Source organism: Mastigoproctus giganteus, chromosome 3 (genome assembly GCF_048544385.1).
Source record: "Mastigoproctus giganteus isolate SK-2022 chromosome 3, ASM4854438v1, whole genome shotgun sequence".
Classification (NCBI taxonomy): domain Eukaryota; kingdom Metazoa; phylum Arthropoda; class Arachnida; order Uropygi; family Thelyphonidae; genus Mastigoproctus; species Mastigoproctus giganteus.
Window position 1 is genome coordinate 104,501,728 of NC_143577.1, and position 23,412 is coordinate 104,525,139.

General features: G+C 39.3%; 1 protein-coding gene across 2 annotated transcripts in view; it reads right to left on the reverse strand.

Moving 5' to 3' along the window:
- LOC150088199 (2-oxoglutarate dehydrogenase complex component E1-like) overlaps positions 1 to 23,412 on the reverse strand; it is a 497,346-nt gene that overhangs the window by 29,177 nt on the left and 444,757 nt on the right. The window contains exon 20 of one of the 2 annotated variants that reach the window (XM_090370615.1): positions 19,100 to 19,263. The exons of the other annotated variant lie outside the window; for it this stretch is intronic. Within the exon in view, the coding sequence (XP_090226741.1) occupies positions 19,100 to 19,263 (164 nt within the window). The remainder of the gene's footprint in view (positions 1 to 19,099; positions 19,264 to 23,412) is intronic. 2 annotated transcript variants of the gene reach the window in all.

Sequence of the window (23,412 nt, forward strand, 5' to 3'; positions counted from 1 at the left end):
AGGCTTTTATACAGTTAAAAAATTTGACACATTCTTCTAATATTCTTCTATTACTTGAATAGCTGTATTCAAAACCAAAATCTTTTTTTTTTTTTTTTTTTTTACAGCTAATGCTTCTCTGTGAATACTACGTTGCACCCATTCACAATCTGGAGTCACCTCTCAGACCCTCGGAAAAAGTCCTGTACGGGAACCTGCCATTGCCCATGCAACATTGCAACAATCAGATGCATTTGTTCCATTTGATTCTGCTTTGAGTTATATAATTATTGATTCATTTAAATGGTTTTTCAGCTGTTGTTCTTGTTGGTAGGGGTTCTCAAAACAAAAAATCTTCACGGTGTCCTTAAAATCATACCTTAGAAAGCACATTAAATTGGCATTATCTGCTATGTCTGTACTTTCATCCATTTGTAAAGAGAAAAAATTGACAGCTTTGAATGCACTTTATGAGAGTTTCTTCAATATTATTCGCCATTTCCACAACTGTACGCTTCAATGTATTATTCGATAAGGAGAGTAAATGCAGCTGATTTTCTTTCTTTTTATAAAGGTGCGAAGTAATTACTCTTAGTGCAGGAAGTATTAACTTTTCACCAATAGTACGAGGGTTTCCTGTCTCGGATATTAGTTTTGCAACTTCATATGAAGCTATAACCAAATCTTCATTGCAACATTTCATGGAAACTGTCTTTACAAAACATTTTTTTAGATGAAATATATTCATTTTTCTTATTAATTAAAAATTCTTTTGGCTTATTTGAGTATTCTGGATTTCCATAATCTATGTGCCGTTTCATGCATTCATTTGACAAAATTTCAAAACAAATAATGCATAATAGAATGTGGTTATTGCAGATAAATCCAAATTTTAAATAATCTTCATAATACTGCCTTGTCCAAGAGGTTTTGTATTCCTTTTCCATGTTGTCAGTCTGCCCATTACCAGGGGGTTTATTAATATTATTTCTATCTCTACTCGTACTAGGCTGCACATCACTTGACTTATTAGGTGGACATTTCTTTAGCCACTTGTCAAGATTAAAAATGACAGGATGTTTATATATATTTATTTAAAAAAAATGTGTAATACTATGCATTAAATTTATCACTTCACAGGCGATAGCGAAGAAAAGGAATAAGACACACCAATAGGCACATACTCTCACTGACTGTTGATGACTGCATGTAGTTCGTAAGTTAGAGATGGCACAGGCCACAGAGTAGTAACCTATCTTACTACTCTGTGGCACCAGCAGTCCTCACCTCAGATGCAAGATGCACGCATGCATGCTAATTACATTGCATAATAAAATTGATGAGTGCATCAGCCATCGATTTTTTTTGCTAAGAGCAGAGTTGTCTGGAGGCATCATAGATATAAATTTAATAAATTATAAAAGCATTAAATTTATTTGTAATATAATTGGGAATTTTGGTATTTTATTACATTTTCATTTTTTCAGAAAATTTTCTTATAGTTTTATTTCAAAACTATAAGTTATTCGCGGACCAGTATTTTCTTTTTATAGACCAGTACTGGGCCGCAGACCACATTTTTGGAAACCCTGCAATATATCACTGACAAGATACAATGAACTACTCTTGCAGGCCATCTGCACTGATCAGAAAACTTCATATCTGACTGCACAATTACCCCAGGTCCTTTTCGTTCTCTACTACTGTCAGTGTAGTACCACACAGTTGATATTATTACTCTGGGGTTACTGCTTCCCATATGCAGTACTTTACATTTGTCAATGTTAAACTTCAGTTGCCATCTCTCAGCCTATTTGCTCAACTTTTCTAGATCCTGTTGCAGCAGTGTACTGACATTAACAACCCTGCCGACCTTCGTATTGTCTGCAAACTTAGACATTAAGCCTGATATGCCATCATCAATATCATTAATAAATACAGAAAACAACAATGGGCCCAAAACTGGACCCTGTGGGACTCCACTAATAACATTAGTCCACGATGAGCAGTGTCCATTGATTACCACTCTCTGTCTACTCCCACTCAACCCTCCCTTTATCCACAGCAGCAACTTGCCCTTAATGCCACACTGCTTCAATTTGTAGCAGACTTCCATGTGCAACAGTATCAAAAGCCTTCCAAAGATCCAAGTATATGATATCAAATTTATTCTTTGCATTCAGTTCCTTTGTGACCACATCATAGTATCCATTCAAGTTGATCAGACAAGGCTTCCCCTTAACAAACTCATGCTGTGTCCAAACTATAACTGAAGTATTGTGTAGATGGTCCTGCAGTTCTTCTTTAACCAGTACTGCCATTAATTTCCCTCGAACAGAAGTGAAACTAACAGGTCTGTAATTACTTGTGTTACCCTTTGATCTTACTTTGTGAATTGGGGTCACATGGGTACCTCATCTGAGTCCAAGGAAGCTTTCATAATTATGGCTAAGGGTTGCTTACTTCCTTTGCTGCCTCCTTTAATATAACTGGATAGAACCCATCCACCCCAGGTGCCGTTCTTAAGTTTATTTTCAACAATTTCTGCTCAACTTTGCTCTCAGTTATTACAAAATCATTTCGATCACTGCCAGAATTTAATACACCTATAGCATTTCCCCCTCCCTGAATACCTCCTAATATGTAAATGTTGATACAAAATACTCATTTAGTTTGTTAGGTACATGATTTACTACTACTGATTTACAAAAGCATAATTTACATTATTTGCCAAGGGACCATTGCTACTTTTCACGATTTCACCATTAATGTGCACACTGATCCCAAATCTGAAAAATTTAGGTGCTGGAATTATTTTCTGTCTCAATGGCAACTTTGCTGGTCTTCCACTGAAAATGGCTCTGTTACAAAGAAATTTCTGCCCACACTATCTAAGTTATTTCATTTTAAATTGTACAGTATCTTGTTTTTAGCATTAGCAGAGGCATTTGATGCAAGAAAGCAAGCTTATGCAGCATCAGCCAAAAAAAAAAACTTCCACTTCACCCCTCTGTTCGTTCAAAATACCTGTCCAGCTGAGCCTTAAACTTATTTAGGCTATCAACTTCCACGACAAGAGATGGAAGTCTGTTCCACCAACCAACCACTCGCTGGCTAAAGGCAAATTTCCGCATGTCTATCCTACATCTGTCTTTCCTCAATTTGAATTTATGCCCTCTCAGGTGATTATTCTGAGTGAGAGGAAGAATCCCATCAGCACTGAGCATGCTCAAACCATTCAACGCTTTATACACCTCTATCAGATCACCTCGCTGGTGCCTAGTCTCCAGACACTGTAATTTGCAAAACTTAAGCCTTTCTTCGTAAGAGCACCCCTTTGTTCCATTCACAAATCTTGTTGCCCTTCTCTGTACTCGTTCCAGCAGCTCTACATCCCTCTTGAAATGAGGCCTCCAGACCTGTATACAGTACTCTAGGTGTGGCGTGACCATTGCCTTATACAAGGGAATAATCACCTCCTTATCCCTGCTAGAAAAATTCCTATATATCATTGACAATACACCATGAGCTACTCTTGCACCCGTCTGCACTGCTCAGAGAACTTCATATCTGCCTGTACAACCACCCCCAGGTCCCTTTCATTCTCTACCACTGTCAGTGTAGTACCACAGAGTTGATACGTTGCTCTGGGGTTGCTGTTTCCCATTTGTAGTACTTTACATTTGTCAATGTTAAACTTCATTTGCCACCTCTCAGCCCATCTGCTCAACCTTTCCAGATCCTGTTGCAGCAGCATAGTGTCAGTAGTGTCCTTGACAACCCTGCCTACCTTTGTATCGTCTGCAAACTTCGACATTAAGCTTGATATACCATCATCAATATCATTTATGAATACAGAAAACAATAATGGACCCAACACTGAGCCCTGAGGGACTCCACAAATAACATTTGTCCACGACGAGCAGTGTCCATTGATTACCACTCTCTGTCTTCTCCCCCTCAGCCACCCCTTTATCCACAGCAGCAATTTGCCTCCAATGTCACACTGCTCCAATTTGTGCAGCAGTCTTCCATGTGCAACAGTATCAAAAGCCTTTCTAAGATCCAAGTATATAATATCAAAGTTATTCCCTGCATCCAGTTCCTTTGTGACTGCATCATAGTATCCAATCAAATTGGTCAGGCAAGACTTCCCCTTAACAAAACCATGCTGTGTCCGAGCTATAACTGAAGCCTTGTCTAAATGATCCTGCAGTGCTTCTTTAACTAGTGCCTCCATTAATTTTCCTGGAACAGAAGTTAAACTCACAGGTCTATAATTACTTGTGTCAGCCTTTGATCCTCCTTTGTGAATTGGGATCACATTTGCATATCTCCAGTCTGTGGGTACCTCCCCTGAGTCCAAGGAAGCCCTCATAATTATGGCTAAGGGTTTCCTTACTTCCTCTGCTGCCTCCTTTAATATAACTGGATAGATCCCATCCACCCCGGGTGCCTTTCTTGTGTTTATCTTCAACAATTCCTCCTCCACTTTACTCTCAGTTATTACAAGATTCTCTAGCTTACTGCTAGAGTTGAATACACCTCTGGCTTTTCCCTCGCTAAATAACTCCTCATGTGTGAATGTCGATGCAAAATATTCATTTAGTTTGTTAGCTACCTGAGCAGGATCATCAACAGTTGACCCATCGATATCAAGTGGACCAATCTGATTCATCCCCTTCCTTCTAGAGTTTACATAAGTAAAGAACTCTTTGCTGTTTTTCTTTGCATCCCTTGCCAAAAATTTCTCGTAATCTGCCTTCGCCTGCCTAACCTCCTTTGTAACTTGGTTACAGATCAACTTGTATCTATCATAGGCTTCTGTGTCATGTGTTAATTTGTATGTATCCCATGCATGTTTCTTCTCTGCCATATGTCTCATCAGTTCATCTAACATCCATTTAGGCCTAAACCTTGAACAATATTTCTTAGTTGGTATGTAAAGCCTAGTAGCTTCCAAGATAAGTTCTTTGAATGCTTCCCATTTTGCATTTGCTGTTGGTAACATCATCAGTTGGTCCCACTGTATAGAATTTAAATACTGTCTCAGTCCATCGTAGTCGCCTTTACGAAAGCAATAACCCTTCCCTTTACCCCTTATGGTAGTTACCTCTTTGAGTAAATCCCACTTCAGCACGTGATCACTGCCACCTAGTAGTTCATTTATCTGTAGATTCTTAATGCATGAAGAATCACTGCTGATAATCAAATCAAGAGTATTCCTCCCTCTAGTTGCCTCCCGAACATGCTGATGCAGAAAACAATCATCCAATAAATCCACAAAAGCCTTGCTAGTGTGTGAGTGACCAGCCCCCAAATTCCAGTCAATATCTGGGAAATTAAAATCTCCCATTATAAGACTCTCTGATTTACTGGCCCACTCTATTTCCCTGTACAGTTTCTTACTCATCAGAGTCATTAGGCCTATAGCACCCTCCTACTCTCAATTTTGATCTCCCAATGCTTATGTCACACCAAACTGACTCGACACTGCACTGTCCAGCGATGTCCACTGGCTTCACTTCCTTGGATTTTATGTATTTCCTAACTAATAGCATAACCCCCTCCTCCCTTCCTATCCAGTCTATCCTTTCTGTAGACGTTGTACTCCCCAAATTCCAGTTCTGCATTCCTTATATCTGTGTGACACCACGTCTCTGATATCCCAACAATATCTGCCTTTGATGTTTTGAGCAATACCTCAAATTCATCAAGTTTATTTACTAAACTCCTAGCATTGGTGTACATGCAAGTATACATGCACCCATTTCTATTCTTAGCTACCCTGACACAACCCACGTGTTTACTTGTACCGCAATGACTCCCAGCAGTCTTTGAAATATCCTGCATCTTGTTTTTCAGGCTTCTGCTCATTCCAATAGAAGCAGTGCAAGAATCTCTTTCACCTCTGCCGGGTACTTTTGATGGGTACTAGGCAGCAGGTGATCAATTTCCTGGTAGCAAAGTGGCCAAATAAAACTAAACAGCAACACAAAAACACTAGCATTGCATACACATAATGTGACACACTTCTGGGCATTTTACAGACTTCTGTATCATCATAATGCAACACTGGTAGAGTTAAACTGGCATTCAGGAGCTACCTTACATAAGATTCTATATTTGTCTACATATCATGCGTGCTAACAGTCATAAACTGTGGTACTGTAATCTAAATGAGATCTGATCAAAGCTTGATATAGGTGAAAGAGTGTATGGAAATCAGCTCCCCATTTGATATAGGCAATTTTAAGTATACTCATAAAGAGAGTTTGTGTTCATGGTATGTGTTTAAAATGTGTAGATAGCAAACAAACTGAATGAATATTTTGCATCTACATTCACACATGAGGAGTTATTAAGGTTTGAAAATGCCACAAGGTTATCAAATTGTAACAGGGCGCTTAATGATTTTGTAATAACTGAGAACAAAGTGGAGGAGAAACTGTTGAAGTTTCTCCTCCACTTTGAAAGGCACCTGGGATGGATGGGATCTATCCGGTTATATTAAAGAAAGGCACATGGGATGGATGGGATCTATCCAGTTAAATTAAAGGAGGCGGCAAAGGAAGTAAGCAAACCCTTAACCATAATTATGAGAGTATCCTCAGGCGAGGTCCCCATGGACTGGAGATGTGCAAATGTATCCCCAATTCACAAAGGGAGATCGAAGGGTGACACGAGTAATTACAGACCAGTTGCAGCAGCTGGAGACTAGGCACCTGCAAGGTGATCTGATTGAGGGATATAAGGCCTTGAATGGGTTCAGTATGCTGAATTCTGATGGGATTCTTCCACTTGTTCAGATTACGAAGAGGGCATAAATTGAAATTGAGGAAGGACAGATGAAGAATAGATGTGCGGAAATTTGCCTTTAGCCAGCCGGTGGTTAATTGCTGGAACAAACTTTCATCTGGCATTGTGGAAGTTGATAGGTTAAATAAATTTAAGGAGGAGCTGGACAAACATTTAGAGGGGATTGTTTTGTAATTTTTTTTTTTTTTTTGGCTGATGCTGCATAAGCTCATACACTTGCTTTCTTGCATCACATGTCACTACTACTACTACTACTAACACAGGTGGCAAGCCACAAGGATGGCAAAATTAACATTAATAATAATGCACTTTTAAGTTTACACACAAGCATGTATAGCCTAGGACAGGTTTTGGTCGATCATTACGAATTTTAAATATACAGTCATCCCTCGATTTGTGCACCTTGTGCAATGAAATTTTTGAGATGGTAGCACATTTTGAAGGAAATAAGTAGATCACATCACAAATCAAGTTGGCCACTCCTGGCCTAGGAACAGTCTTGATTGGTAACATAGGAGCATGGTCTTATTGTTAAGTCTTCACAAATGGTTGTTCAAGTGTTTTAAACCTTAACATAGCATGATCAAAGCCAACAGCCACTAGGAAAAAATGTAAGATTTTTCATGTGCAGAAGAAATCTGGAATAATTTGAAAGGCTGATCTTTCTTCTTTTTTTATTAATACAGTAAGCGCCGGTTATAGTGATCATGTTTGCAAATTGAATTTTGATTCTAATATGCAAAAGATTGAGTTTACTACCTGTTTATAACAGATTATACAAACAAAAAGGCCGATAATCCGAAAACAGCAAATTGTTTTAGGGTTGTGACCTTCAGAAAATGTGCTTTAGAAAAATATCGCAGAGACACTGGGTTTTCTTGGATTTCAGATTAGTTTAGCTCCCAAATTCAGTAAGAATAATATCAGCCCGAAACTGTCGATTTATTATTTTTCTCAATTTTTTATGGAAAAATGTGAACGAAAAGAAAATGCATAGTTTTAACATTGCAACAAAAATTGGAAATTATTAATAGAATTAGAAAAGGTGAAAATTTAGGAAATCTTTCCCAAGAGTTTAATGCGGGGACTTCAAAAATTTACGACATCAAAAAAAATTCCAATGCCATAACAGAATTTGTGTCGATTATGGATAGTGAAGGACGATCTAGCAAGAAAAAGACAATGTTAAAACCTGAAAATGCCATTTAGAGAGTGAATTTTATTTTTTTGTTTTCTTCAGAAGCGAAGTTTAGGTGAACCAGTGTCTGGCCCAATGTTGCGTGGAAAAGCATTGGATTTTAATCGAAAATTAAGAGGTAATGAAGATTTTAAGGAAAGCACAGGTTGGCTGAAAAACTTTAAACTGAGACACGGTATATGTGAACTACATATTCAAGGTGAGAAACTTTCTGCAGACGAATCGGCAGCGGTGTCCTTTGAGAAGTAAGTTTTATTCAGTTATAGCAAATTACGAGAAAGAAAACGTTTATAATGTTGACGAGACAGATTTACCATGGAGAGCTTTACCATTAAACACTAGCCACTAAAAGAGAAATGCCTGCACCAAGTTTTAAGATGAGAAAATAGAGAATTACAATTGCTGTGTGTGTAAATGTCACTGGGATGCACAGCTTGTCTGTGCTCATTATCAGCAAATCAAAAAAACTGAGAGCATTTAAAAATCTTTCTAATTTACCTGTTTTGTATAAAAATAATAAAAATGCCTGGATGGATGTTTCTGTTTTCCGAGATTACTTTATAATTATTTTATTTAATTAATCTTAATTATTTAATTTAATAGTAAGGCAAGATTAAATTTATTTAATCTTACCAGAAAAATTATCCGGAAAACTGATGCTCTACTGTATTTCAAGGAAGGGGGGGGGTTACTTCTGTATGCAAGTAAAAAAAACAATATAGTGTGTTGATTTGCAAAAATACACTGTAACTTTATTATGGAGCATTAAAACAAAACAGGTTTTAATGTCCTAGGAAAAAGACAGTTTCAAAAAGAAAAAAAGATTTTGGTAACATTTTAAATAGGTTACTTTGTCAAAAAAATTGTGTAGAATGAAATAAAAGACAGTACTAAAGTAAAAATAAATTGGCTTATTTCATCAATTTATAAAGTTTAACAGTTTGTAAAAAATTAAAAACTGCTCACTCAGGGTCATTGTCAGGGAAAATCTGACTGAGTGTTTAAGGCTCAGTGAGATGATTAAAGAAGTAAAACTGCATTTCTAAAATTGGAACATTTGGTTAAAATATGCTTAATAGATAAAACAATGCCACACTGCTCACATACAAGGTTATCAGCTCTCAGCAGAAAGAAATGTGCGAGATGACTGTCTCCTATGCAGAGCTGAGCAAGAATAACTTCATCTTTACAATCCCTGTGCAGACCACACTGTCACAGTTTGATTACAGGCTTGATCTGATCTAGTTTATTACCTACCCATGTCATGAATCTTGCCACTGCGAATATGTCTTATTACAGACTGTTTGCTTGTAGTCTGTAAGGGGGACTGAGAAGCCAACATTACCCTTCAGGGCTGCTGTTTTGGCTGCGGTATCAGCCAAATCATTTCCAATAATGCTGATATAGCTGGGAATCCAGTAGAAGCAGATATCAAATCCATCTTCATAGATGGGTGCATACCACCTGTTGAACTGGAGACAGGGTTTGGATGAGTAGCATACCTCACTGCTGATAAAGCTCATAATGGACTCAAAGAACCATTGAACCAAACTGACTTTGAGTTGTCATTGTAAACTGGCAAGAAGTGAATGTTCAGTTTAGTGTTCAGAATTGAGCTGAAGGTAGATGGAAGATGGAATATGAAACCCAGGTCTTAAAGGGAGAAGTTACATGCTGGTATTTCAGCATGCCAGGGTGGAGGGGGGGGGGTTTGATCATTTGTTTAGAAGCTTTATGGCACAAGAACAGCAAAGGGCCATAATGCACCTAAATCTGATAAAGTTAAATACATAATTTTATCTGTATGGATGTGGTTAAAGTTTACACTGCATTGTAAAGTTGCATACATTTGAGGAAATGTAAATATTATTCTATATGTTGTGTATCTGCTAGGAGGTGAGAAATACCGAGAGAGAGAGAGAGGTGTTCATGGTGGAGAATGAAGTGTGTTTGTTTGTTTGGGTTTTTTTGGCGCATTAGCAACTAAGACTAAAATGTGGAAAAATCAGGTCATAAAAAAGTGAAACTTTTAGCAAACCAATGGATTAGATCACAAAGCCAAGATATATACTGATGAGCCAAAACATTATGACCACCTACCTAATATGATGTTGGTCCTCCACGTTCAGCCAAAACAGCTCATACCTGGCGAGGCATGGATGCTACAAGATTTCTAAATGTGTCTTGTGGTATCTGGTACTAACATGTAACCAGCAGATCCTTTAACTCCTGTAAGGTCCGTGGTTGAGATGCCGCAGATCGGAGTTGCTGTTCCAACACAAACCACAGATGTTTGATGGGATTGATGACTGGGGAATTTGGAGACCAGGGCAATACCTGAAAGTCTTCCTCAGTTCCATGAACCAGTCTCGAATAATCCGGGCAGTGTGGTATGGCGCATTATTCTGCTGAAAGACAGCACCAGCAGAGGGGAAGACCGTTGCCACAAAAGGGTGAATCTGGTCAGCAGTGATGTTTCGGTAAGTGGTAGACGTCAGAGTGCCTGGCACATGGATGACTGGACCCAGGGTATCTCAGCAGAACATTGCCCAATTGCCCAAAGCACTGCCCGGCCAACCACATGGTGCAACAGGAAACATGATTCATCGGACCAGACGCCCTTCCTCCATTCACTCAAGGTCCAGTTTCGATGTTCGTGTGCCCATTGTAGGTGCTGTTGCTGGTGAACCGTGGTTAACATGGGCACTCTGAGCGGCCTGCGGCTATGCAGCCCCATTTTCAGCAGGGTTCAATGTACTGTGTGTTGTGGCACATTACTCCCATCACCAGTATTACAATTACTGGATAGTTGCGCCACATTCGCCCTTTTGTTCCACATACCATAAGGGAGAGCCTTTGCTCACCTCGAGCATTGATGAGCTGTGGTTGTCCAACACCTAGCTAGCAGATCGTGGGTTTTCCTTCCTTGGCTCACTTTCAGTAGGCTGTTGTTGTTATTTGGTTTTTAGGAGCATTAGCAACTAAGACCATATTGCTCTGGGGATATGAGGTGGTCATTTCCTGAACTTTCCAGATCCTCCGTATTTGGTGGTCATGGGCTCGAATCCCGGTCTAATCAAGAAGCGTGTGCTACGCACTGCTGCTCCTGCCCACCTGGCTACAGAGGCACCCTTTCAGATATGCTCTGACCCAGTGGTCTGGCCATTACAATTTGGCCTTTTTCAAACTTGCTTAGGTCCGTTGCCTTTCCCATCTGAAGAACAAGAGTATCACTAAATAACAGAGCTCAGTATCAGGTGTTATTTATACCATGTCCCGACCCACGCCATACTTCACCTGCAGTTGCTTCGATTTGCATAATGACTCACATCATAATGTTTTGCTCATCGGTGTATATACATATGGGTATGTATATAATAAAACAGGTATAAAATGTATAAGACATATTAGCATTAGCAAAGGCACATGATACAAGAAAGCAAGCTTATATAGCATCAGCAAAAAAAAAAAAAAAAAACACATGCCCTTCCTTCTCATTTCACCCATCCACTCGCTCCAAATGTTTGTCTAGTTCTGCCTTGAATCTATTTAAGCTTTCAACTTCTACAATGACAGATGGAAGTTTGTTCCAGCAATCTGCTGGCTAAAGGCAAACTTCCGCACATCTATCCTACAACTGTTTTTCCTCAATTTGAATTTATGCCCTCTCAGATGATTATTCTGAGAAAGAGAAAGAATCCCATCAGCACTGGGCATGCTCAAACCATTCAAGGCTTTATACACATCAATCAGATCACCTTGCAGGTGCCTATTCTCCAAACACTATAATTTGCAAAACTTAAGCCTTTATTCGTAACAGCAACCCTTTGTTCCATTCACTAAATCTTGCTGCTGTTCTCTGTACTCGTTCCAACAGCTCTACATCCTTCTTAAAATGAGGCCTCCAGACCTGTATACAGTACTGAAGATGTGGCCTGACCATTGCCTTATACAAGGGGATAATCACCTCCTTATCCCTGCTAGAAAAATTCCTGTATATCATTGACAAGACACCATGAGCTACCCTTACGTTTGCACTGCTCAGAGAACTTCATATTTGCCTGCATAATTACCCCCAGGTCCTTTTCACTCTCTACTACTGTCAGTGTAGTACCACACAGTTGATACATTACTCTGGGGTTACTGCTTCCCATATGCAGGACTTTACATTTGTAAATGTTAAACTTCAGTTGCCACCTGCTCAACATTTCTAGATCCTGTTGCAGCAGCCTACTGTTATTAGTTTCGTTAACAACCCTGCTGACTTTCATATTGTCTGCAAACTTGGACATTAAACCTGATATACCATCATTAATAAATACAGAAAACGACAATGGACGTAACACTGTACCCTGAGGGAATTCTCTGTCTTCTCCCACTCAACTATCCCTTTATCCATAGCAGTAATTTGCCTCCAATGCCACACTGCTCCAATTTTGCAGCAGTCTTCCATGTGCAACAGTATCAAAAGCCTTTATAAGATTTAAATATATGATATCAAAATTACTCTTTGCATCCAGTTCCTTTGTAACCATATCATAGTATCCAATTAAATTGGCGAGACAAGAGTTACCCTTAAAAAACAATAATGGACCCAGTGTTGGGTCCATTATTGTTTTCTGTATTTATAAATGATATTGATGATGGTATATCGGGCTTAATGTCCAAGTTTGCAGACGATACAAAGGTTGGCAGGGTTGTCAAGGACACTACTGACACTATGCTGCTGCAACAGGATCTGGAAAGGTTGAGCAGATGGGCTGAGAGGTGGCAAATGAAGTTTAACATTGATAAATGTAAAGTACTACACATGGGAAACAGCAACCCCAGAGCAACGTATCAACTCTGTGGTACTACACTGACAGTGGTAGAGAATGAAAGGGACTTGGGGGTGGTTGTGCAGGCAGATATGAAGTTCTCTGAGCAGTGCAGACGGGCTGCAAGAGTAGCTCATGGAGTATTGTCAATGATATACAGGAATTTTTCCAGCAGGGATAAGGAGGTGATTATTCCATTGTATAAGGCGATGGTCAAGCCACACCTAGAGTACTGTATACAGGTCTGGAGACCTCATTTCAAGAAGGATGTAGAGCTGCTGGAAAGAGTACAGAGAAGGGCAACAAGATTAGTGAATGGAACAAAGGGGTGCTCTTACGAAGAAAGGCTTAAGTTTTGCAAATTACAGTGTCTGGAGACTAGGCACCAGCGAGGTGATCTGATAGAGGTGTATAAAGCCTTGAATGGTTTAAGCATGCTCAATGCTGATGGGATTCTTCCTCTAGCTCAGAAAAATCACCTGAGAGGGCATAAATTCAAATTGAGGAAAGACAGATGTAGGATAGACGTGCGGAAATTTGCCTTTAGCCAGCGGGTGGTTGGTTGGTGGAACAGACTTCCATCTCTTGTCGTGGAAGTTGATAGCCTAAATAAGTTTAAGGCTCAGCTGGACAGGTATTTTGAACGAACAGAGGGGGAAGTGGAAGTGGTTTTTTTTTTTTGTTTTTTTTTTGGCTGATGCTGCATAAGCTTGCTTTCTTGCATCAAATGCCTCTACTAATGCTAATGCTAAAACTCATGCTCCATCCAAGCTATAACTGAAGTCCTTGTCTAGATGATCCTGCAATGCTTCTTTAACCAGTGCCTCTGTTAATTTTCCTGGAACAGAAGTTAAACTAACAGGTGTGTAATTACCTGTGTCTCCCTTTGATCCTCCTTTGTGGATTGGGGTAACATTTGCACATATATATCAATAAAGAAGTAACAATAACAATGTAAATTTTTAGATACGAGTAAAAAGGTTTACTGATTTTAGAAAGCTAAAAACAGCAGACATATGTTCATTGTCAGAGAATATCTGGTTAAGTGTATAAGCCTCAGCCAGATGACTATAAGCGGTAAAATATGATGCATAGTTAAAAGGATGTCACAATTTTCACACATAGGAGAGTCATCTGCCCCCAGCAGAAATGCATGTGTAAGATGACTGTGTGTTAAAACAACTTCCTCTCTTTGGGTTTTGAGCAGACTAGACTGCCAGTGTTGGATTACAGGCTTTATCTGATACAGCTTGTTTGTCACCTGCCCATGCGGAGAATGAGGCAAACACAATTGTCAGCTACTACTGTATTTGAGGCTATCTATGAGTACAGTAAGTTGGGTGTTGCAGCTTGTGCACTGTGATAGATTTGCTTAGGCCGTAAGCAAATAAAGATGTGTTAGGGGTGGGTGCGTGTGTCCTATCCTTAGTTGGGCTAGTACAACTTCTTTGTGTTTTTTCTCACGTATACTGGATTTCCACAGTCTGATATCTTTCTTTCTTTCTTTCTTCAGAGTAGTAGCTTGCTACTCTGAAGTAGTAACAACTTGATTTTGCCAGATATGGTGCCATTGTTAAGACTTCTTCTGTATAATGAACTTTTAGTCTGAGACCAGTGTACCAAAGGATTGGTCTATATGGTCTGTAGCAGATTTAGCTGCTAGGTTGGCAAGTTCATTTCCAGCAATTCCGATGTGTCCATGGATCCAACAAAAGAGAACTTGTTGTTTGTTCTTATTTAACTTAGTCATGATATTCCAAATCTGTATAAGTAAGGGGTTATCATTCTTTGTATTCTGCTGTATAGCTGCTACATTCAATAGGGAATTTCTTGGCTATGATAGTGTTGGGAAATAATGCTGCTGCTGCATCAACACAACTGTCAGCTTTAGATCCATCTGTGAAGATTGGTGTGTACTGTACATACCGCTTTCTTAATGTGGCACGAATTGCAGTATGTTCTGTTGGGATAAAGTGTGCTCACCCCAAGCTGTGAATGAAAATTGCACAGCAGAATATGATATGTCCAAGGTGGGACTGAATGAGAGGCAGTAGGCTGTTATTTTACCAAATTACCAAATTCATGTTGCCAGTCAGTGAGTAATGAAGGAAGGTGTATTCCCTTGATGAATTTTTAGATGAGTAAGGTTTTCCCATTTGGGAGAGAAGAGACCATTCCAAGTTTAGTTGCCCTTTGAGTTTTGCTGCATAGCAACAACAGCATTTGTCTTTAACAACAGCATTTGTCTGTAGATGCAAGGAAGTTTCATTTGCTTCTGTGGTGTACAGGGTCAAGCCAATGAAAAATGCTTGGTCTAGCAGAGCTATAGACTGCAAAGCCTTAGTATATTGTACAAATGCAATAGTGTTTAACGGTTGGCTCCCCATGTTGTGCCAGAGAGCACAACATGGGGAGCCAACTGTTAAGAGAGCACTCTTAAAATGTTTAGCTTTGTAAGACAATTAATTCGGACTGCTTTAATATGTTCAAGGAAAGTAAGTTTTTGATCAAATACTACACGAAGAAAGCGGACACTAAGAAACCACTGGGATGATTTGATCTTCTAGTCAAACTTCTGAGTTTGGATGTAAATTACTCCTCCTACAGTCTCACCCCAAAAGTCTTTTGGAGTGAGACTGCAGGAAGGTGACAACCACTATTTTGAGACCATTTAACAAACTTTGTTGATCACTTGCAACTGTCTTTCTACCATTGCATAGTGGGGGAATGGCAGGAAATACTGAAGTCAGTGACATACATAGTAGCAGATACAGTTTGTAGTAAGTCCTCTGTTATTGAATTCCATGCTGGATTCCAGTGATGTAACCCTGGAAACAAGGCATGGGCATGTTCACAGGCATGGGCAGATCCCAGTTATGCTAATAAATCCGAATGGGCTGGGATCCTGCAAAAGGTCACTGATTGATGATGTGCCTCAATTTTTAATAAGAGGCTTCTGATTTGATTTAACATAGGATGAACCTTGTAAGATAACCCACCACATTTGTGGCCATGTCAAGGGGTGTGTTTCTAAAGAGCACAACATTAGGTAGCATTATGGAGCTCACAAGGAAAGGTTCACTTGTTTAGGGGTACGTAGAGATGATAAACTGCACAAATTTAAGGCATCCCTTAACAAACAACGAAATATGTTCTATTCTATTAATCAATTGACTCAGCACTATAAGCCATTAATGTTTTGGCAAATTTATTTAAAATGCATTCAAATTTCAAAAATGACCAATTCCTTCAAAAATGTTTTACTGACAGCTAAAATTATGCCCAGAAAATGTCAGTATTTTTAAAAACATAACCTCATCAGGAATACAACAGCTGTTGTGTCAATGGCATAGTTATTGACTTAAGAGGCTCACTAAGCACCATTATAAAGTTTTCTAGTTTACTGCATAGGTTTACTTCAGTACCAATACTGAAGATGGCTGAATCATCAATAAACACTGCTAAATAGTATTAGCATAGGCATATAATTCAAGAAAGCAGGCTTATACATCAGCTAAAAAAAAAAAAAAAAAATTATATTTCATTCATCCATTTATTCCAAAACTGTCCAGTTCCTACTTGAATTTATTTCAGCTATCAACTTCCACAGTGACAGATGGAAGTGTTCCAGGAATTAACCTATAGCATTCTACTACAGGAATCAACCATCTATTCTACTACTGTCTTTTCTCAATCTGAATTTATGCTCCCTAAGGAGTGTAATCTGAGCAAGAGGAAGAATCTCATCAGCACTGACTTGCTCAAGACATTCAAAGCCTTATACACCTCAATCCGATTATCTTCAGGTGCCTAGTCTCCAGACGCTGCAATGTGCAGAACTTAAGCCTTTCTTGGTAAGAGCAACCCTTTGTTCCCCTCACAAATCTTGTTACCCTTCTTTTACTGTGTGTGTGTGTGTGTGTGTGTGTGTGTGTGTGTGTGTGTGTGTGTGTTATGGGGGTTTAATGGCATACGAGCTGCTGAGGCTACAGTGTGCCCATTCATAGGAATTTACTAGAGAGATCTTTTAAAATTTATGATAGATTCCAATTTTTTTTCAAAAAAGAGAAAAATTCACTGATGTTTTCATCATCACTAATAATATGTTTTAATGCCATCGGTTCTCGAAGTTTTGTTAGGGAAAGGAGGATGGATGTTCTGTCCTGATGACAGTGTGGGCAGTCAGTGAGAATATGTTTGACTGTTAAATGTGAGGAACAGTGTGGACATTGAGGAGGTTCCTCTCCTGTGAGTAGATGAAGGTGAGTCAGGTATGTATGTCCTATCCGTGCTTGTGCAAGCATTACTTTTTCTCTTTGTACTGTTTTGATGCTAGAACGCCAAAGTTGTGGGATCCTGTTTCAACTGATAAAGTTTGTTATTGGTTTGGGTGTGCCATAGCTCTTTCCACTGTGCAAGAGATGTCGTTTCTATGATATGATTATAATCAGAGATTGGAATAGGAGCGAAGATTAAATCATAAGTTGACGGATTTTTGGCAGTTTTGTCAGCAAGTTCATTCCCCTTTATCCCCGAATGGGCTGGGATCCTGCAAAAGGTCACTGGTTGATGATGTGCCTCAATTTTTAATAAGAGGCTTCTGATTTGATTTAACATAGGATGAACCTTGTAAGAAAAGTTTTGTATTGCTGTAATTGAGCTCAGAGAGTCCGTGTATACTATGTATTTTAAAGGGTACAGATTCAGGTTTTCTAAGGCTAATTTTATTGCATGAAGTTCTGAAGAGAAGCTGCTATACTCAGGTGGAAGGTCAGCAGAAATGATTGTAGTGGGAAACACTGCAGCTGCTCCAAAGGCTGAATGTGATTTGAAGCCATCAGTATGTAATGAGACCTCCAGACCTGGATGCAGTACTCAAGGTATGGCCTGGCCATTGCCTTATACAAAGGGATAATCACCTCCTCATCCCTGCTTGCAAAATTCCTGTATATCACTAACAAGATCCCATTAGTTGCTCTGACAGCCTGTCTGCTCTGCTCAGAAAATTTCAAATCTGAAAATTCGTTACTGCACAATTACCCCCAATTCTTTTTCATTCTCCACTATCCTGGGTGTAGTAGTACCAAACAGTTGATATGTTACTGTGGGGTTGTTGCTACCCATATGCAGTACTTTACATTTGTCAATGTCAAACTTCAGTTGCTACCTTTCAGCCCATCTGCTCAATTTTTCTAGATCCTGCTGCAGTAGCATACTGTCATTAACAAACCTTCATTATCATTAATAAATACAGAAAACAACAATGGCCCAACACCAAACCCTGGAGGACACCACTAATAACATTAGTCCATGTAAAGCAGTACCCATTGACCACAACTTGCCCTTAATGCTATATGCACCAATCTGTATAGTACTCTTCCATGTGCAACAGTATCAAAAGCTTTCCTGAAATCCAAATATATGATATCAAAATTATTTTTTGCATCCAGTTCCTTTGTGACCACATCATAGTATCCAATAAAATTTGTCAGACAAGGCTTCCCCTTAACAAACCCATGCTGTGTCTGAACTATTACTGCAGTCTTGTCTAGGTATCCTACAATGCTTCCTTGATCAGCGACTCCATTATTTTCCACAGAACAGAAGTTAAACTAACAGGTCTGTAATTACTTGTGTCATCCTTAGATCCCTCCATTGTGAATTGGGGATACATTTGCACATCTCCAGTCTATGGGGACCTCACCCGAGTCCAAGGAAGCTCTGCCTCCTTTAATATAAGTGGGTAGATCCCATCTACTCCAGTGCCTTCCTTATGTTTAACTTCAACTATTTCTCCTCCACCTTGCTCTCATTTATTACAAAATCATTTAGCTCCCTGTTGGAGTTTGATAAGTTTATGGCTTCAACTTCCCTACAGAATTTCTCATGTGTGAATGTAGATGCAAATATTCATTCAGTTTGTCAGCTAACTGGGCAGGAGAATCAACAGTTGAACCATTGATATCAAGTGCACTATTCAAAGCAAAGTTTTATAGCATAGGCAAGAAACAGAAATCCTAATATGAACAAAAACTCACCACATTTTAAATAGGTTATATCATAACAGAGGAATCTGCCAACATGAATTAGGGTGCAGTTTTTAAAATCGGTTAGATTAGTGGTCTCTTGAAAGAATAAAAATATTTTCATCTGGGTTTGCCACCTGATATTGAAAAACAACTCATTACAAACAAATATATCTGCCAGGTCTTCAATTTGTTTGGATGACTGAAGTCATCCCAGTGTATTAACAAAAAATTCAACTTAAAAAAATAATCAGCCATACCTGCTCAATTCTGGTAATTGCAATTTCTGAGTCTAAATTTCGAGCCTTTCTTTCTTTAGTAAGCTCATAATAAAGTTTTCCAGAGCAGAAAACAAGTTTTTTAACCTTCTCAGGATTCTGAGTGGCTTGTCCACTTTCAGGAATAATGCGTTGAAATGTAGTTCCTAAAAAGAATGGTTTTAATGTGCTGATAGTATTAAATTTTATAATTCAAAGTTTCAATTTAGTTAACACAATGCCTCAAAAACATATATGTAGTTCAGGTACAGATATCAAATCTAGTATAATATCGCTATAAAAAAAGCTGACATACTTCCTTATATTTGAAAGCACACTACAGAAATAAAGTAGATTAACTACTATGCATAAAACTTTATGTTCCAAATATCATCAGGACAGCATATAGACACTAGTCAGACTGCCCATATCTAATAGTTATTACTGTTTTACAGTGTGCATCATTTAATTTTGTCATGCCATAACTGACCCAGCCGATATAGAAGATTATTGCATAAAATTAATTGTAGTAGTAATGTGACAAAAATATTAATCGATAGTTTTGTAAATACATTATGCCATTATTCCAGAATTTAAGTTTTTAAGCTCTGAAAAATCATCTAAAATTTTAAGGTAACCTTTATACTTAATATAGCTAGAATTTATTACTTGTTCAAACAAGTAATAAATGGCAGATATAAGCTAGTCTATAATCAGGTCACAAAGGAGGTTAGGCAAGCGAAGGCAGATTACAAGAAATCCTTGGCAAAAGATGCTAAGAAAAACAGCAAGGATTTCTTTACTTATATAAACTCTAAAAGGAAGGGGATGAATCTGATTGGTCCACTTGACATTGATGGTTCGACTGTTGATGATCCTGCTCAGATAGCAAACAAACTGAATGAGTATTTGCATTTACATTCACACATGAGGAATTATTAAGGTTTGAAAATGGCAGAAGGTTATCAAATTGTAGCAGTATACTTAATAATTTTGTAATAACTGAGAACAAAGTGGAGGAGAAATTTTGAAGTTAAACATAAGAAAAGCACTCCCCTATCTCTATTCATGCTATTGTTGCCAGAGGATCCAATCCACAGACTTTCCAGCCACTTGCGGTCCCAGAATCTATGCGCCCAGTCAAGGATGACAGTGTTGTCGGGGGAGACCTGGTGTTGTTTTTCCCAATAGTGCTAGGCAATGGCGCATTTATTGAGCTCTGCGGTCCGTATCGCTCTTGAATATTTCTCCAGACGGTCCTTAAGACACCGTCCTGTCTTCCCCACGTAACATTCCCCACAATCTGGACACGTGATCTCATATACGACCCCACTACTAGAATCCCTAGTAATGGGGTCTTTGACCTGGGACACTACTGTGTGCAACCTCCAGCCCGGGAACTGCATACAGTGTGTCTGAAAGTCGCGAAGTATCCTCGCAATGTGATCTGAGGCAGCAGTTTTTGCCAGAGATAAACATTTTAGTTTTCCATGCCCCCTAGGCCACTTCCGGCTTTGGGTACATGTGAAAGGAATACCGAGTATGCACCTGGTCATCCACGTGTGCCGTGAACCTGGTATTTAAGGATGTGTCGCTTAAGTTTCATTATTGCTGAGGAAGGAGGCAGACACCACCAAAAGCTTCAATATTGTTTTTATCGCTTTTAAATTTATATTTTAATGCATTTTAACGTAGTTACTTATTTTATTTTATTTTTGTCTTAAACTAGTTTTTTTGTAAATAATTAATTTTTGTAGATATTATTTTACAGTCTTTTGTATCATTTTATTTTGTTATTAAATCAGTTTTAAACAGTTGGTGTATCTGTTTAAATTTGTGGTATGAATAATACCAACCTTAGAGGCCTTATTGCAGATATAGTTAATGTTTATGGCCATACAGTTTTGCGGCACATCCGATGGTTCCAAAGATACAGCATAGGTGAGTCTAAACAGCAACAGCACTTAAGGTTTGCCTACCATTGCAGGGATTATAATCTTATTCCACATGGATTTAGGATCAAGGCACCATTTAAGGATGCCCATCTGTTCAGGATTCTCACATGGTATCAAAAGAAGGTTTTGAATAAATGGATTCATTAGCTTCATGATGATTTGAGACATAGTAGGAGATTGATTGAAGTAGCATTAGGTGATATTAGTAGTAGATTGTTTCCCCCCCCTGCACCTGAAGGGTGTTAAGATGTTAGTTCTGGAGAGGGTGAATAGGATTGCCTATTCATATAAACAGAGACATATTAGGAAGTTCAACACATTATTAGAGGAGCAGTCCACTATATTTAGGGGTAGTAATCATTCCAACTTCATTCAGAACTTAAGTGGCAAACCTTTAACCCAAGAACAAGAGGGACTTTTGGCTCTTGGACCTAAGTTTGCATTGCTGCTCCCCAAACTTCCAATTACTGAAACATCCATGGGCATTGAGAGGGCAATTAGCAAATTACCTGAACATATTGCCAATCAAATTCGTGTTAAAGCTGTTTCCATACTGGGCCAGGCAAAAATGGTTGCTCCAAATCTTACAGAAACAGAAGAAAGCGCTAGAAGAACTTAAACGGGATGAAGACATTATAATCCTACCAGCAGACAAAGGCAGATCAACAGGGGTATTAAGCAAGGAAGATTACCACAAGGAAGTGTTAGACTTATTAGGTGATAGTCGTACTTACAAGATTATCCATAGAAACTCCTTGGATAGATTAGAACAGCGTGTAAATAAGATGTTACTTTCCTGGCTAAAAATGGAAAAGATTTCAAAGGACCAGTATTGGTTCATGCATGCAACAGGGTGTCGGCTGCCCAGATTTTATGGGTTGCCCAAGACGCACAAGGAGAATGTTCCATTACGGCCCATAGTTTCCTTCATTGGTAGCCCTACGTATGCTCTATCTAAATATCTGGCGCAGTTGATTTCTCCTGTTGTGGGTCGGTCCACGTTGGTCATTGGAAATAGTGTGGAATTTGTGAACTTTGTAAGGAGTTCAAGATATAGGGGAGGATGAGATGATGTCATTGGACGTGGTATCATTATTCGCGTGTATCCCCATAGCACATGGGGTAGTATGTGTGAAATTGGCTTTACAGAAAGATGATACCTTAAGTGCTAGATCCCACCTAAACATAGATGATGTATGTTGTGCTATTGAATTATGTCTTTCTAGTACAACCTTGGTTTTACATGGAGTGATGTATAAACAGGTTCACAGCACAGCCATGGGTTCTCCAATCAGCGCCACTGTCGCAAATCTGGCTATGGAGAAATTAGAGAATAGGATTTTTGCGAGATTGGAGTTCCCTATGCGTAAGTGGAAACGATATGTTGATGACACGTTCAATATTGTAAAGAAGGGGAGAGAGGAAGATGTGATCTCGTTTCTCAATGGTTTTTACCTCTTTATAAAATTTACCTTGGAGATAGAAACAGATGGCACCTCCCCATTTCTGGATATGATGGTGTATAGGGAAGGCCCCAGACTTAGAACCAAGGTTTATAGGAAACCAATGTGTAGGGGCCAGTATACACATTATAGGTCGGCACAAATTGCCCAATATAAAAATAGTGTGGCCAGAGCACTTTTGGGTAGGGCGAGGACACATTGCAGCACCTCTGAGGAGGGGGGAGAAGGAAATTAGGCAAATTACGATGGATCTTATGAGGTGCGGTTACCCCCAGAGGGTTATTGATAAATACAATAGAGAGGAAGAGCCCAATCGGGTAGTTCCGCCTGTACCGCTTACCACAGTGTATGTTCCCTACTATCCGCGCCTGTCAGATCGCATTGCGAGGATGCTTCGCGACTTTCAGACACACTGTGTGCAGCTCCCGGGCCGGAGGTTGCACACAGTAGTGTCCCAGGTCAAAGACCCCCATTACTAGGGATTCTAGTAGTGGGGTCATATATGAGATCACATGCCTGGATTGTGGGGAATGTTACGTGGGGGAGACAGGATGGCGTCTTAAGGGCCGTCTGGGGGAAACATTCAAGAGCAATACGGATCGCAGAGCTCAATAAATCCGCCATTGCTGAGCACTATTGGGAAAAACAACACCAGGTCTCCCCCCACAACGCAGTCATCCTTGACCGGGCACATAGATTCTGGGACTGCAAGTGGCTGGAAAGTCTGTGGATTGGATCCTCTGGCAACAATAGCATGAATAGAGATAGGGGAGTACGACTTCACCCCCTTTTTGAGGCGGTGATTTTTGCCAGAGATAAACGTTTTAGTTTTCCGTGGCCCCCAGGCCACTTCCGGTTCTGACACACGTGAAAGGAATACCGAGTATGTGCCTGGTCA